This window comes from Orycteropus afer, unplaced genomic scaffold, assembly GCF_000298275.1.
Source record: "Orycteropus afer afer isolate SDZICR_OR568_19922 unplaced genomic scaffold, OryAfe1.0 scaffold00380, whole genome shotgun sequence".
In the NCBI taxonomy this organism is placed as follows: domain Eukaryota; kingdom Metazoa; phylum Chordata; class Mammalia; order Tubulidentata; family Orycteropodidae; genus Orycteropus; species Orycteropus afer.
In genome coordinates this window covers 1,624,077-1,639,483 of record NW_006921967.1, presented here as the reverse complement: position 1 = coordinate 1,639,483, position 15,407 = coordinate 1,624,077, and the positions used below count along the sequence as shown (strand labels likewise).

The window sequence follows — 15,407 nt, the reverse complement described above, 5'->3', positions numbered from 1 at the left end:
GGCAGCCCGGCATCAGAACCCATGCTCTTAACCACAATCCTATGCTTCCTGTTTTTCCTCAAATAAATATTTATGAGGATGGGAATTTTTTTTTTAATCATCATTGAATAAGTATGACTCTCTAGCCTCTGAAAAACATGTTAGCCAAAGAGAAGTATGTCTTGCTCAGTCTTGTTTCAGAGACCCATTGCTTCAGTCCTGCTGATTCCATTTGCACAGTCACTGACATCTGCAAGAAGGACCTCCTCTGCTTATAGCATCTCCTTCCCCTTCCAGACTTCTGAACTGCAAAGACGACCTCAGCAGCCTGCTCCCACCCTCACAGCCTGCCCTCAGATAACCAATCAGCCCAACCACAGCCCAACACCCGCATTAGCAAAGCCATTCTGACCTAATCAAGAATTAATGGACAGTGCTTTGCAGTAATTTAATTTCCACAATAAACCTAATGAGCAATTTAATACAAATGTCAAAAGGAATCACTTAGTTGTTGTCTGAATGTTTTCTCCTGCACAAACATTCATGAGAATTCAACCCAGCTGCCTTTTATAGCCCTGTTAACATATATTCCAGTAGAAATAGGGAGGCCCCTTTGCATTTAGTATTATTAGTAAGGTTAACTGGGCACTTAATTAGCAATTTAGTGGTTAGTGCTCTATGATTGGGGAAGATCCCAGAAGATTATTTAGCAGAATTAACTAAAGGCCTTTGTCATGTCTTCCCTAGGTGCCTTCTGCACCCTCCTAAGCAAAGCTGATTTTTAATCAATTGCAAACAAGTTCACAAAGAGGACATGGCACTAGTGATAAATCTCCTCCCCCAGCCAGGGCCATGGACCCCTCCTGGAGAGAAGGCAGCAGGAAGATGCCCCCATATGGTGCTCCCTGCTGTCGCTACTGTCTCTGCGGCCTTCCACAGGGGCAGTTCTGTGCTTGACTAATTGTTAACTGTGTATAACGATGTTTCTGGACAAGAAAGAGGAACGATTTCAGAGTCCGAATCTTCCTTTATCAGAAGCTGTAGTTCATACTTAAACACTCTCTGAGCTAGTGGCTCCAAAGCTGTTTGTCACTGGAGGCCAAAGCTGACCTGATGCATGACCATAGCCCTTCCCTGTTTGCTCCCATAATAAACATAGGCTCTAACGTAGAACTTAACCTCCTAGTTCTCTGCTAAACCCACATGAGGGGTGGGGAGAGAAGGTATAAAAACACTACCTTACATAGATCCTTATCCTATCTTTCCCCATTGAGTCTTTCAAAAAAAGTTTGACCAAAGGTTCGTTCTTCCCTTGCTAGCTTCCATGTTGTTGTTGTTAATTACCATGGAGTGGATTCTGACTCAGGCGACCCCATATATGGAAAGTAGAACTGCTCTATAGGGTTTTCAGGACCTGGCAATGTTTCATTGCTGTACATAGGGTCCCTGTGAGTTGGAGCCAACTGGGCGACACCTAACAATAACAACAACATAGGGCTTTCAAGGCTGTGAACTTTCAGAAGCTTATCTACAGGTCTGTCTTCCAAGGTGCCTCTGGGTGAGTTGAACTGCCAATATTTTGGCTAGTTGTGCAGTGCTTAACCATCTGTGCTGCCCAAGGACTCCTTACTTCATGGTTACTGCTGGTTTTTGGTGAAGTAAGAGACAAATCAGGCTCTGAAGGATCTGGTAATCTTGTAGGGGAGCTAGGGGATGAACAAATAAATAATAACACAATGTCACCAACTACCTACTCTGCTAATAATAATTTAAAAGAAAAATTACACTCTAATGGACTCCAACTCACAATGACCTTATGTGTGCCAGAGTAGAGCTATGCTCTGTCACATTTTCAATGACTGATTTATTAGAAGTAGAATGCCAGGACTTTCTTTCCATGCAAAGTAGAATGTCAAGCCTTGTTTTCCAGGCACCTCTGAGTGGATTCTAATCGCTAGCTGAAACAAGTTTACAATTTGCACCACCCAGGGACTCCTTGCCCTGAATTAGGCATTTTTTATTTTTATAATGTATTTCATTTTTATTGTTATCATTGAGAATATACACAGTAAAACATAGCAATTCAACAGTTTCTACATGTACAATTCAAGGACATTGATTATAACCATTCTCATCCTACTTTTCTGAATGTTTCTCCCTCCATTAGTATACAATCACTGCTCCTAAAGTTGCTTTATAATCTTTCAATTTGCTGTTGTCAATTTGAACTCATGTAAATAGATCTGTTATTGATAAGTGCCTCAAGTAAGTTCCAACTCATAGCAACCCTATGTACAACAGAACAAAATGTTTCCCTGTCCTTGAGTTCATTGTTGCTGCTACTGTGTTAATCTGTTTTGTTCAGGGTCTTCCTATCTTTTGCTGACCCTCTACTTTACCAAAGGAACCTGTACATAGGCTAAGAGGCAATCATTCAAACAGAACAAGGGGGTACTGCATGGTTTAAAATCAGGAGGGGTATGCATCAGGGTTGTATCATTTCACCATACTTATTCCATCTGTATGCCAAGCAAACAGCCTGAGATTCTGGACTATATGAAGAAGAACACTCAATCAGGATTGGTGGAAGACTAATTAACAACCTGCATTATGCAGATGACACAACCTTCCTTGCTGAAAGTGAAGAAGATTGGAAGTACTTACTGATGAAGAGCAAAGACTACAGCCTTCAATATGGATTACACCTCAACATAAAGAGGGGAAAAAAAAAAAAATGGACCAGTAAGCAACATCAGTAAGCTCTGGTAGCATAGTGGCTAAGGCACTTGACTGCTCACCAGATGGCTGGCGGTTCAAACCCATCAGCCACTCCTCGGAAGGAAGGTTGGGCAATCCTACTTCCGTAGTGATACTGCCTCAGAAACCCAAGGAGGGGTCGCTATGAGTCAGGGCTGACTCGACGGCACATAACAACAACAACAACAAGAAGCAACATCGTGATAAATGAAGAAAAGACTGAAGTTGTCAAACATTTCATTTTACTTGGATCCAAAATCAACACCCATGGAAGCAACAGTCAAGAAATCAGACATCATGTTGCACTGGGCAAATCTGCTGCAAAAGACTTCTTCAAAGTGTTAAGGATCAAAGACGTCACTTTGAAGATTAAAGTGCACCTAACCCAAGCCATGGTATTTTCAATCACCTCATATGCATGTGAAAGCTGGACAATGAATAAGGAAGACTGAAGAAGATTTGATGCCTTTGGATTGTGGTGTTGATGAAGAGTACTGAAAATACCATGGACTGACAGAAGAACAAATAAATCTACCCTAAAAGTGCAGCTAGAATGCTCCTTAGAAGTGAGAATGGCCAGACTTCATCTCACCTGCTTTGGTCATGTTGTCAGGAGGAACCAGTCCCTGGAGAAAGATATCATGCTTGGTAAAGCAGAGGGTCAGTGAAACGGGGAAAACTCCTCAATGAGATGGATTGACACAGTGCCTGCAATGATAAACTCAAGCATAGCAAGGATTTTGAGGATGGTGCAAGACTGGGCATTGTTTTGTTCTCTTGTGCATAGGATTGCTATGAGTCAGAGCCAACTTGTAAGCACCTAACACCAATGACAACTGCTTTAGCAAGCATCATGTCCTTCTCCAGGGATTGGTCCCTCCCGATAACATTCCCAAAGTACGTGAGATGAAGTTTCACCATCCTCTCTTCTAAGGAGCATTTTGGCTATACTCCTTCCAAGACAGACTTGTTTGTTCTTCCAGAACTCCATGGTATAGTCAATATTTTTCAACACACCAGAACTCAAAGATATCAATTCTTCTCAATGTTCTTTATTCATTGTTCAGCTTTCCCAGGCATAGGAGGTGATTAAAAATATGACGGCTTGGGTTAGACACACCTTAGTCCTCAAAGTGGCATCTTTGTTTTTTAACTTAAAAGTCTTTTGCTACAGATTTGCCCAATGCAATGTGTCATTTGATTTCTTGACTATTGTTATTGATTGTGGATCCAAGTAAAATGAACTCCTTGTCAACTTCAATATTTTTCTCTGTTGATCATGATGTTGCATATTGGTCCAGCTGTGAGAATTTTTGTTTTCTTTATGTTGAGGTGTAATCCACACTTGAAGGTTGTAGACGTTGACCTTCACTAGTAATAGATAGATTGAGGCACTTTTTAATTATGAGTTATTCCTTACAGCAACCTTATGATGGAAGAATTGTTATCCCATTTTGGTTAAGAAGACTGAGATTCATAGAGGTTAAGTAATGAACTAAAGTTCTTGCAGCTGGAAAGAACCAATATTTTAAACCCAGGGTAACTCATTATCACCCAAAATCTGAGCCTTCCTTCATTGCAGTTAGTATATGTTCAGGGAATGAAAATTATTTTTAATTTTAGCACAAGAAAATAGAATCAAAAAAGTAAATCAATCTCCCGGTGGGGTGGGGGGGAATCCATCATGCATTCCAAAGCACAGTGTAAGTGATTTGGGAATTATCTGTGCATCACTGCTCTACTCCTTGGCATGGATAATGTGGAGTCGGGAGTAATTACAGATACAGTAATAACACAGTGGCATGTTGATGAGTTTACAGAATGAAGGGATGCACTCAACTTGATTAAACAAAATTTGCTGAGTCTTAGTATGTGTATGACACACTGCTAGGTGCTAAGAGGGAGGGAGATAATGATGAATAATTGAGATATGGTCCCTGAACCCAAAGAGCGTAATCTCAGTGAGAGAGACTAACATGTACTTCACAGACTGTTTTATGGAGTACACTGTAGTACATACTAGAGTGGTTAGGAGAAGAAATAATTGATCCTGACTTTGGAGCTGTACATATGCTATTCATTAAAGAAGATGTTGGAGCTAGTTCTGAAAATGGGTGGGAAGTCAATGAGCTGAAGGTGGTTGGGGAGGGGAACAGCATCTTGGACTAGGGAAAAATGATGCACAGAGACCTGGAATTATAGAGGTGTGTGTTGTAGTTGGGGGAGGACAGGGGATTGTTTCATGTGACTAGAGAACAGACTAGTGGTCAAGAGGAAATGATGGCAGGAAGTAAAAATGGCCAAGTAAGTATTGGGGAGCGAGGTCAGATTGTAGAGGGTTTCAAATGTCATTCTAAAGAATTTTACCTCATACAATAGACAGTGCAGCCCATCAAAGGAAGTGAAGAGGTACAGATGTGGGATGATTAACCTGGAAAAAAATACTGTATTCAAGGAGAAAACACCTCCTTGCCTTCCCCTCCAAACACCAGAAACCCATTTCAGCAATGTAGGAGGTGAGATGGAAATAAGAGAACATGGTGGAAAGAAAAGATACTATGGGATTCAAACCAACAGGAGTTGGTACTGGATGTACAGGGCATGTATTTGGAAGGTGTCCAGGGTATACTGAAGTTTCTGCACAAAGGAAAATGGGTGTTTATTATTCTGACTGAGATAAGCCAAGAAGAAAGGCTAATTTGGGTGGAAGAGGAGGACTTTGATTTGGGCATATTCAGATAGTGGCAAGTACTGGGATGTTCATGGGGCAAATTCAGGGCCATATCTCAAACGATCATTGAAAACATGGGAAAAAAGGAAAGTCCCCAATAAGTGACAGAAGGGTAATGGGAACAGGGTAAAGAGAACAGGGCTGAGTCCCTGTTCACCCTCCAGCTTTGTTTTTCTCATGCTTTCCCTCTCAAGCTTCACTACTAAACTACTATTCTTTTCTCTTTGTCTTTCTTGCCTCCCAGCCCCTGTCCAGGGTAGGAGGATGGGACAGAGGTGGTCTATGAGACAGTGTTTCCCAGGGCCCAGCACAGTGTCTACAGAAAAGCTTATTGAGTAAATAATAGAATGAGTGAGACAAGAAGGCTAAGGATGGAAACATGCAGACTACTTATATTTAAACACAGAGTAAAGACAAGCAAAGGGTGGATAGCATAGACAGAGAGATGGAAGAAGTACCAGGAAAAAGTAGGGACACCACAGAGGAGGAATGGAAAATCCCACTGGATTTGGTGGCATAGTGCCTAAGGCATTTGACTGCTAACCAGAAAGCTGGAGGTTCAAACCTACCAGCCACTACTCAGAAGGAAGGTTGGGCAATCTGCTTCCATAGCGATACCACCTGGGAAACCCAAGGAGGGGATGCTATGAGTTGAAATGGACTCAACAACAGTGAGTTTGTTTGTTTGTTTTTATACCTAAGAATAATGTTCTGGAGACAACCGTCCTGGAGGAATCGAGGACCAGAAGCCAGACCATGGTGGACTGGAGAGTAGTTGGGGTAGCAAATGTAAAATATTGTGATAACGTACCTTTTAAGGATTGAATTGTGTTCCTCAAAATATGTATTGGAACCCTAACCCCTATACCTATGGATGTAATCCTATTTAGAATAGAATTTTCCTTGTTATGTTAATGAGGTCATATCAGTGTAGGGTATGCCTTAAACCTAATGATTTTGGATAAAAAGGACAGATTAGACACTAGGAGGAGCAACGAAACACAAGTGGGGGAAAGATAGATATCATGTAAGGGTCTCCAAGAACCTTAGGAACACGAGGGCTATAGAAGAAGCTGAGACAAGGACTTTTCCCCAGAATGAGCAGAGAGAAAGAGCCTTCCCCTAATGCATGTGCCCTGAATGCAGACCTCTAGCCTCTTGATCTGTGAAAAAATAAATTTCATTCATTAGAGCCACCTACTTGTTTTACTTCTTAGCACTAGGAAACTAAGACAATTCTTCATTAGCAAGGCCAAATTAATAAAGAAAATTTGTTGTGTTATTTATGTAAATCTAATAACAAATCTAATTAAGTTAGAATCCACCTTTATCATCTTATTTAGGCAGAGCTTCCATTTTCACTTGAATAATCTCTTTAACATTACAGATGTTTTCTAAATTATGTAATACAATTCAGAATATATTATAGTTTTTTCTGTGTGTAAATGAAAAGCCGGTAGCCAAAAAAGTTTCCTCTAAGTAACACCTTAAAGTTATTTTATATTTTATGTAAAGTAACCACTAAAGCAGGTCAGAACTACCCAACTACAGCTTTTTCAAAAATTCCAAAACTCTTTCCTCTGGCTTTCACAAAGAACTGAGAGCAAAGTGTTTTGCCTCAATGGTTGCTTCAATTTTCCATTTTCATTTTTTTTCCCCTAACTCATCAAAAGTATTTAGGCTTCTACAGTGAGGTAAAATCTGACCCATCAAAACCAACGAGAATTTCATGAATATCTTTCTCTCTGCAGATACAAAAGGTGTTTAAGAAACTTCCAGGATTCAAAGAAGTCCAAGTGTTAGGATTTAGGTAAGTAAAAGAGTCTGCCTCTTCTCATTTTTTAAATTACTTTTTCCCTATCCTCTTTTAAAAGCAGTATCATGAGGATTATGAGGTCCCTTTTTTCACAACTGTTTAGCTCTGCCAAATCCTGAAAACTGAATACATCTCGTATAAAGAAATTGCCTAATTAGAACATGACTCTAGGTAATTTTTTAAGGGAGTTACACAGGAGCTGCGTTTCTCACTCCCTCAGGGAGTCAGAAACACTGTTCTCTGCAGAATGATTATCTGCTCTCCTTGAGCAATGCTGTCATTAATGAATCTTTTAGGAAAATATCTCAGTACAGATAGATCAAAAAGAAAATAAAAAGTAGTAATTAGTTACCTTGGTGTCTGATTGCCTGGCTTCCTAATAATTGGAAAATATTATCATCATTTAAACAAATCATATTACTGGAAGGAGAAAGGTGAATGTTTTTGTTACCTAGTGCCACTCTGAGAGGAATATACAAGAAATGGGATGGCTTTAACAAACAGGAGTTAATTCTCTTACAGTTTTGGAGGCCAGAAGTCTGAGTTCAAAGTACCAAGCTTTAGGGGCTGGGTGAAAGCCCCTCAACCTTGTGTTTCAGCTTTGCCTCCTGCTCCCTACCCACTGAAGCTGGAGGCTTTTTTTCACTCAGGCAGCTGCTGGCTGCTGAAGCTGACAAACCCAAGGTCAACGAGTAAAAAGGCACAGCCACAATATTACCAAACAACATGGCAGGCCACTAATTCAAGTCCAGAAAAAAGTCCCAAGATATGGCAGGGTGTGGCAGCCTGCTAAACAATGAGTTGGCTACATGCAGGGTTCAAGCGTGCCAAAAAGCTGGAGACCTTCCTCAAAGTGGCTTCTTATATATAGGAAGCAGACCACATCCCTAAAGCGGCTACTCAGCTGTAGATTCCACCATGGAGTTAATTACCAATCTCATCATGGGGAATAACTACAACCAGCTGCCCAGCCTCTCAAAACCAGGCCCAGCCAAAATGACACACAACCTTAACTATCACAGTGAAACTGATAAAAAGTAGTAAGGCATTTGACTGCTAACCAGAAGGCTGGCAGTTCAAACCTACCAGCCATTCCTCGGAAGAACGACTATTTCAGTAGAGATACCACCTCAGAAACCCAGAGGGGTCGCTATGAGTCGAAACACACTTGAAGGCAGTGAGAGTTGTTTTTGTTTTTGTTTTCTGGCTATGGAGAAAGGAGGAGTCCCTGGGTGATATTAATGGTTAAGCACTCATCTCCTAATCAAAAGGTTGAAGAATTGAGTCCACTCAGGTAACTACTGGGTAGAAAGTCCTGGCAATCTATTTTCAAAAAATCAGCCATTGAAAACCCTATGGAGTACAGTTCTACTCTGACACACATGGGATCATCATGAGTCAGAAACTACTAAAGGCAACTACCCCAAAGGGGCAGAAGGAATGGGGTGGACAGGGACAGGGTGGAAGACTTTCCTTTTATATCATTTTGACATCTGAACCATAATAATGTATTCCTACTCAAAAACTATTACACTAACATTGCTAATAAAAGAAATGAAATAATAAAATAGTACCAAGCTATGGTGGGGTTCAGCTCAGTTCCTGCTGGCTTTCCCACAAGCAGGTTCATATCCATTCACATCCCAGCATTTTACTACTGTGTGTTTCTGATTTGGGGCTCAATTTTTTCTATCCTTTTCTCATTACTTAGAACATCTACAACTAAAAAAAAAAAACTCACTGCCATGGAGTCTGATCTGACTCATAGCGATCCCTCTTTGGGTTTCTGAGGCAGTGTCACTACGGAAGTAGATTGCCCAATCTTCCTTCCGAGGAGTGGCTGGTGGGTTTGAACCACCAGCCTTCTGGTTAGCAGTCAAGTGCCTTAGGCATGACGCCACCAGAGGTCCTAGAACATGTACAGGTGGGATCATAATGTGATTTTTTTTTTTCAGTATGCTGTAGGGTAAATAAGGGGAGCTCTGGTGGTGCCTAAGACATTTGGCTGGTAACCAGAAGGCTGGCAATTCAAACTCACCACCCACTCCTAGAAAGGAAGACTGGGCAATCTAATTCTGTGGGGATTCTGCCTCAGAAACCCAAGGAGGTGTCACTATGAGTCAGATCTGACTGTACCACAGTGAGTTTGGGGTTTTTGTTTTGTTTTGTTTTGGTTTGGTTTTGGTTTTATAGGGTAAACGAGGAACTTTGGTGGCACAGTAGTTAAAGCATTCATCTGCTAACCAAAGATAGTTCAAACCTACCAGCAGTTCCACAGAATAAAGATGAAGCAATCTGCTTCCGTAAAGATTTACAGCCTTGGAAACCCTATGGGACAGTTCTACTCTGTCCTATAGGGTAGCTATGGGTCGAAATCGACTTGATGGCAAGTGGGTTTGGTTTCACAGGGTGTATATCAATCCAGTGTAAGCAGAATGAGATTCCAAGCCTCCAGGGGGCATTTGTAAAGCAGGAGGAGGAGGCCTCCATTAAAGTTCTTTCAAGCTCCTCCACCATCTATTGCCTTAAAGCAACAAGGTACATAGTGCAAGGACTCAACACGTCCTAAAGAATAGCTTTTGGGGGAGCTCTGTCAGTTTATTTCTTTCCAAGTTATCAGTCCCCATTGATTCATATTATTCCAGAAGAAGAAAGTATTAAAATGTGAAGGTTATAGGAGATGAAATCCTTAATATTTACCAAAGCGGGTGTATTTTTCTTCATCTCAAGATGCTGTTCTGCCGATTCCATGTGCAGTCAGATGGATTACAGAGAAATAAAAATTGATAGCAGAGTATTCTGCATAGACGGCAAGGTCTTCTGGATAAATAACTGTGGTTAAAGGACAAATTTTTAATTTAAAGCTAAAGAAATGATGGAAAGAGTTCTCCTGGTGAATGTTCAAAATGCTCATTATCATCTCCCTTCAATAAATAAAATTCCAATATTTTTTTTAAATGTCTGTATCAGAAGAAAACCAAAATGTTAGGTAATGAAACTTTTCTAAGTATAAAAAGGGCATATATAAAGATATATCCCTTGAGGTTGTGTCTTCCCCATGTGTTTATAAGAATTTATTCTGATTTCTGCCAAAGCTGCTATATAAACTAAACTACGTCACATTTTACCAGTGATTTTCATTATGTAGTGAAGCCTCTGTCCACCATGGCGGGGAGGGGGAAATGTTGGCCCCTGAATATAGTAAAATATATGCTTATGGATGCAGTAAACTTTTAATCATTAATCACAATACTCAGTTTACTATAAAGTAAGCTTATCATAAAAGAAATGGGATTCTCATGGGGCCAAACCCCACAGAAGAACTAAGACCTAAAATTCTCTTGGCACTATCTCTCTTTCAACTCACTGTATAAAGCCTGATTTTCAACTGAACAAATACTTTTATATCAGTGACCTCATCTGATTCTCTAAACACAATTAGGAAGTAGTTAAAATATCTATTATTAATATAATTATAGTGATGAACAATATAAGGTCTACTTTAAAGATTGCTTTATCTTTTACAATAAATGTGGGAAACTATTAACAATCATTAAATCTATTTTGTGGGTATGCTCTTCAAAGACTTGTACACAAATATTCATAGCAATTTTATTTGTAATAGCCACTAACCAGAAACAACCAAAATGTCCATCAACAGGGTGATAGATAAACATTTGTGGTATATTCTTATAAAAGAATATCACTCAGCAAATGAATGAACTATTAGAATATAGAATCAACATTGATCCATCTCAAAATAAGCCAGACAAAAAAGGATTACATTATGATTTCATTTATATGAAACCCTGGAAAATGCAAACTAATCTGCAGAGGTAGAAAGCAGATCAATTTTGGGGGAAGGGGGAGGTGGAGAGGGACGGGAGAGAGGGATTACTGAAAGGTCTGAGTAAACTCTTGGGGATGATGGGTATGTTCACTGTCTTGATTTTGATGATTTCACAGGTGTATAATATATATGTATGTTAAGCCTATCTAATTGTATATCTTAAATATGCACATTGTTTTATGTCAATTATACCTCAGTAAAGCAATGCAAACAATAAGAACAACAATTTAGCCACTCTAATCACACGAGATTAGTGTTGGCCCAGAAAGCCTGGCCTCTCATTGAAGCGTCATAGATCAAAGCATTGCTAGAAACATGCAAGAAGTAGGCCCTGGATGAATGTTTGGTTGCTCCAGCAGGAAGTCCCCACAGAGCAGTGAACATGGGGTAGCCCTAGTTAAATAGTCATTGATTCTTCCTGGTTTCCATAGAAGTCAGTCACAGCAGAGTCCATTTCAGTCATATTAAACCTGGATGGATTCATAATCCAAACAGAAAAAGAAGCAATGCCATTGCTTTCATTTGTGTAGCATGTCCATGGGCAACTATTGTTTGAAATGTAAAGTGAGAAAACAATATAGTTTCTAAATTAAATTCATATAGATGTAAGTATACATCTGCATATATATGCCTAGAGAAGTCTAAAATGTTTTTGTCAGTTTGTGACCATTCAACATTTTTTAAGCCAAAGAGACAGTGGCATGGCAAACTAGCCCAGACTTTGAAGTCAGACAGGCCAGGGTTTGAATTCGGGCCCTGCAGCTTCCCACCTAACACCTTTCCTCCCTGTGCCTGTTCTCTTATCTGTAAAGTAGAGAGTGTGTTGCAGAAAGGAGTAAATGAGAATGCATCTAAACTGCCTGGAGCCGATGACTTACTCAATAAATGGTAGTTGTTTTTCGTACAACATATTTTTTGGTGGATTGCACATTCTCTCAAGTTTTATTGATTGAAGCAATTTGAAAAATAACCAGTCAACCAAACATCAGTTACAAAGTTTTGCTTTAGATGGACAAATTAGTTTCAGGAACAAACTATAAGCTGTCCCTAGGTTATGAACAAGGACTCTTCCTAAATCTGTCTTTTTCTAGGTAAGTCAGAACAGGTACATATGGTTCTTATTTAGCGTCAGTCAAATGTCTTAGTATATAGTACGTATTTTAACTCTCTATGCATATAAAAGGAGCTCTAGTGGAGACACTTGCAAATACACTAAAACATCTTCATACAGTACATATAAAAATACATAATAAAAGTAACTACATATGGTACTCTATTGAGGAGTGAGAGAATTTGTGTGTGTGTGTGTGTGTGTAGGTATGATGTACTGAAAAAAAAAACAGCTCTTAATACAATTTAGACAGAAAAAGAAAAGAAAAAAGATCATGATTAGAGGTTAGCACTCACTCTCCTTCCATTGAGGTGTTGCATACTAGAAGGCGCAGTTGTGAAGTAACATTACGATAACATTCAAAATTAGACGATGCAAGAGAAGATGATAGAGAGTTAGCTACTGTTGAAGATACTGGGCCTGGTGTTAGAGAAGATGGACCTGTGTTGGAGAGTCAGGGTTTGATTCTGGTGCTGGAGAGGGGGGATTTACTACTAGAGCCAATTCTTGAAGTAGCCATCAAGGAAGGTTTGTATAGAGCTTTTCTTTTTCTCATCATACGTGGTCTTGTAGCAGCCAAGGCCCTTGGTAACTGTACAATAAATTTTGGTGAACCTCACTGTGTTAGGATCTTGCCTTCTAACTTTACCATCCCTGCTTCAATGAGATGAAAGGTTTCAGCTAACTCTTTCATTAAAAACGTTTTGGTTCTGGAGTGTTTGAGTCCCAGAATTTTTCCTCAAATGCTATCGTCTGCTGCCCTAGTTCCATAGGACTTCATTGGTTAATTCTTCTGCACGGGAGTCAAGTTACTCTACCACATTATTTTCACTGATGTCTAACCACAGTTTATTATCAATGTCAAAAATAATTTCCCTGGCTTTAGTGATGTTGTCAGCTGTAAACCCCTGAAAATCATGTGTGAATTGGGGACATAATTTGTTCCACAACCATTTCATATTTGACTTCTTCACTACATTCCAAGAATCAGCAATATTTTTTATGGCATCATAGATGTTATAATTTCTCAAGAACTCCCTTAAACTCATCACATCCTTTTAGATAGCCCTGACTGCTGGTGAGAAGGTATGCTGTAAACAATAAGCCTTAAAGGAAGCTATGATTCACTGATCCATTGGCTGAAGTAGTTATGTAGCATTCAGGCATAAAAATATGATCTTTACATTGGGGTGAAGGTCATCTAAAATGCTTGGATGTCGTTACATTGGGGTGAAGGTCATCTAAAGTACTTGGATGTTGGGGGGTGTTGTCAAGCACAACAAGAATCTTGAAAGGAGTTTTCTTGGCTAGGCAATAGTGTTCAACAGCAGGGACAAAATGGTTCAAAGGTGGCAGTGGTAACCCAAGCATTTGCATTTTCCTTCCAAGCAGCAGGAAGATATGCCTTAATGATATGGTGAAGTTCTCTCCAATTTAGGGAATGATACACAAGCAAAGGCTTGAGCCTGAAACCCCAGATAGGTTACTTCCAACCAATAACATGAGCCTATCCTTTGATATCTTATGCCTTACTGTGTTTTTTCCCTCTTTTGAAGGGTAGTTCCTTTCAGGTATTTTTTTTCCCAAAATAATTCAGTTTGGCAAATAGCCTCCCTTCGTGATAAATTTTTTTAACCTTTCTGAAAAATCACTGGCAGCACTTACATCAGCACTCGTTGCTTCACCTTGCACTTTAATATGATGCAAATTTGCCCCCATCTTGAAACGAGTGAACCAGCACCTACTCACAACAAATTTTTCATCACAATCCCTTCACTTGCTATATGTGCAGCTTTTAAATCACTCAAAAGACTGAGTCATTTCTTGCACTAAAGTAAGGCTAATAGATGTATTATGCTGATTTTGATCATACAACCAAATTATCAATAGCTTTTCCATTTCAATAATTAAACCACTGCGTTGCTTGGTAATAATTGTAGCTTACAATTGTTTCTTTCATTGGTCAGAGCCTTTCACATGCTCCTTTTTTCTCAGTCTTTAAAATTGTTCTGATCTTTGACCAACTGTATAGCCTGATGCTTTTCGAATGACCAGTCATTTCACCTCTGTCCAATCATTTTATTTCCACTTTAGTTTGATTTGTGATCATTTTCCTTTTCTTTGATGCATCAGTAGAACTTTCATTGGATTTACTCATTGGAGGCATGGCTACAAAGGTAAATAAGAGGAAAATTTAAGCCAAATACAAAATTACACATTCAACACAGTTTTAATGGCAACACGATTAGATTTAAAAAGGCAGACACATTTGTTCTTTGTCCTCAACACATGAACCACTGAAGCTTTGCAATGTTGCCATGAATGTCACAAAGTCATGTCTGTGTTCATTATTGCAAACCATTGTATTTAAGCCAAAATTTTAATACAATAGGCTTTATGGCAGTCCACTGTTAAGTACTAGCTGTTCCTAAGTTGGATGTTCTTAACCCAAGGACTTACTATACCCATTTAATGTCATTCAGGAGGTGAGAAATTCACTTACACAGTGCTTTTGAAAAACTTCCTGGCACCAACATCACCCAAAATGTAACATATATAGAACATATTTGCAGACTTTTTAGGAGGAATATGAAGAAATCAAGGAGTTTAAAAAAAAATTAATTAAAAAAAAAGAAATCAAGGAGTTTAACAGAAAGGTCTAAAGTTTACTAAGGCTCAGATGCTGATCAGAAACATAATATAATGATGTTTATTTACTGAGATTCATATAGTTCTCAGAATTCTCATCTATAATCTGGTGGTAATTTATATGTTTCTTTCAAACCTCTGGGCAAAAAATTGGAAGACTATGAAAGAGAAGAATGTTCCATTGTTTTTAATATGCAATGATAAATTGAATATCTCAATCAATTTTATAAAACTTTTTTTTCTCCTCTGCATGTTTCCATTCTGAATGATGAAATGAAGACCAAAGAAAGAAAGAGATGGGTAATTTGGACTTACTTTATGTTTAGAAATACAGTAAATTTTCTCCACAAATCTATATGTTCTGACTGACCATTACAAACAATTTTTACATATGATGTCTAGGATAAACCAATGACCTTTTGTTGTTGTTGTTATGTGCCATCGAGTCGGCCCTGACTCATAGAGACCCCTCCTTGGGTTTCCGAGGCAGTATCACTACGGAAGTAGGATTGCC

At 39.2% G+C, this 15,407-nt stretch overlaps 1 protein-coding gene across 1 annotated transcript in view; it reads left to right on the top strand.

Annotated features, from left to right (window-relative positions):
- IMPG1 (interphotoreceptor matrix proteoglycan 1) overlaps nucleotides 1-15,407 on the top strand; it is a 171,555-nt gene that overhangs the window by 62,288 nt on the left and 93,860 nt on the right. The window contains exons 4-5 of the mRNA XM_007953258.1: nucleotides 7,219-7,277; nucleotides 15,173-15,193. Coding sequence (XP_007951449.1) covers nucleotides 7,219-7,277; nucleotides 15,173-15,193 — 80 coding nt within the window. The remainder of the gene's footprint in view (nucleotides 1-7,218; nucleotides 7,278-15,172; nucleotides 15,194-15,407) is intronic.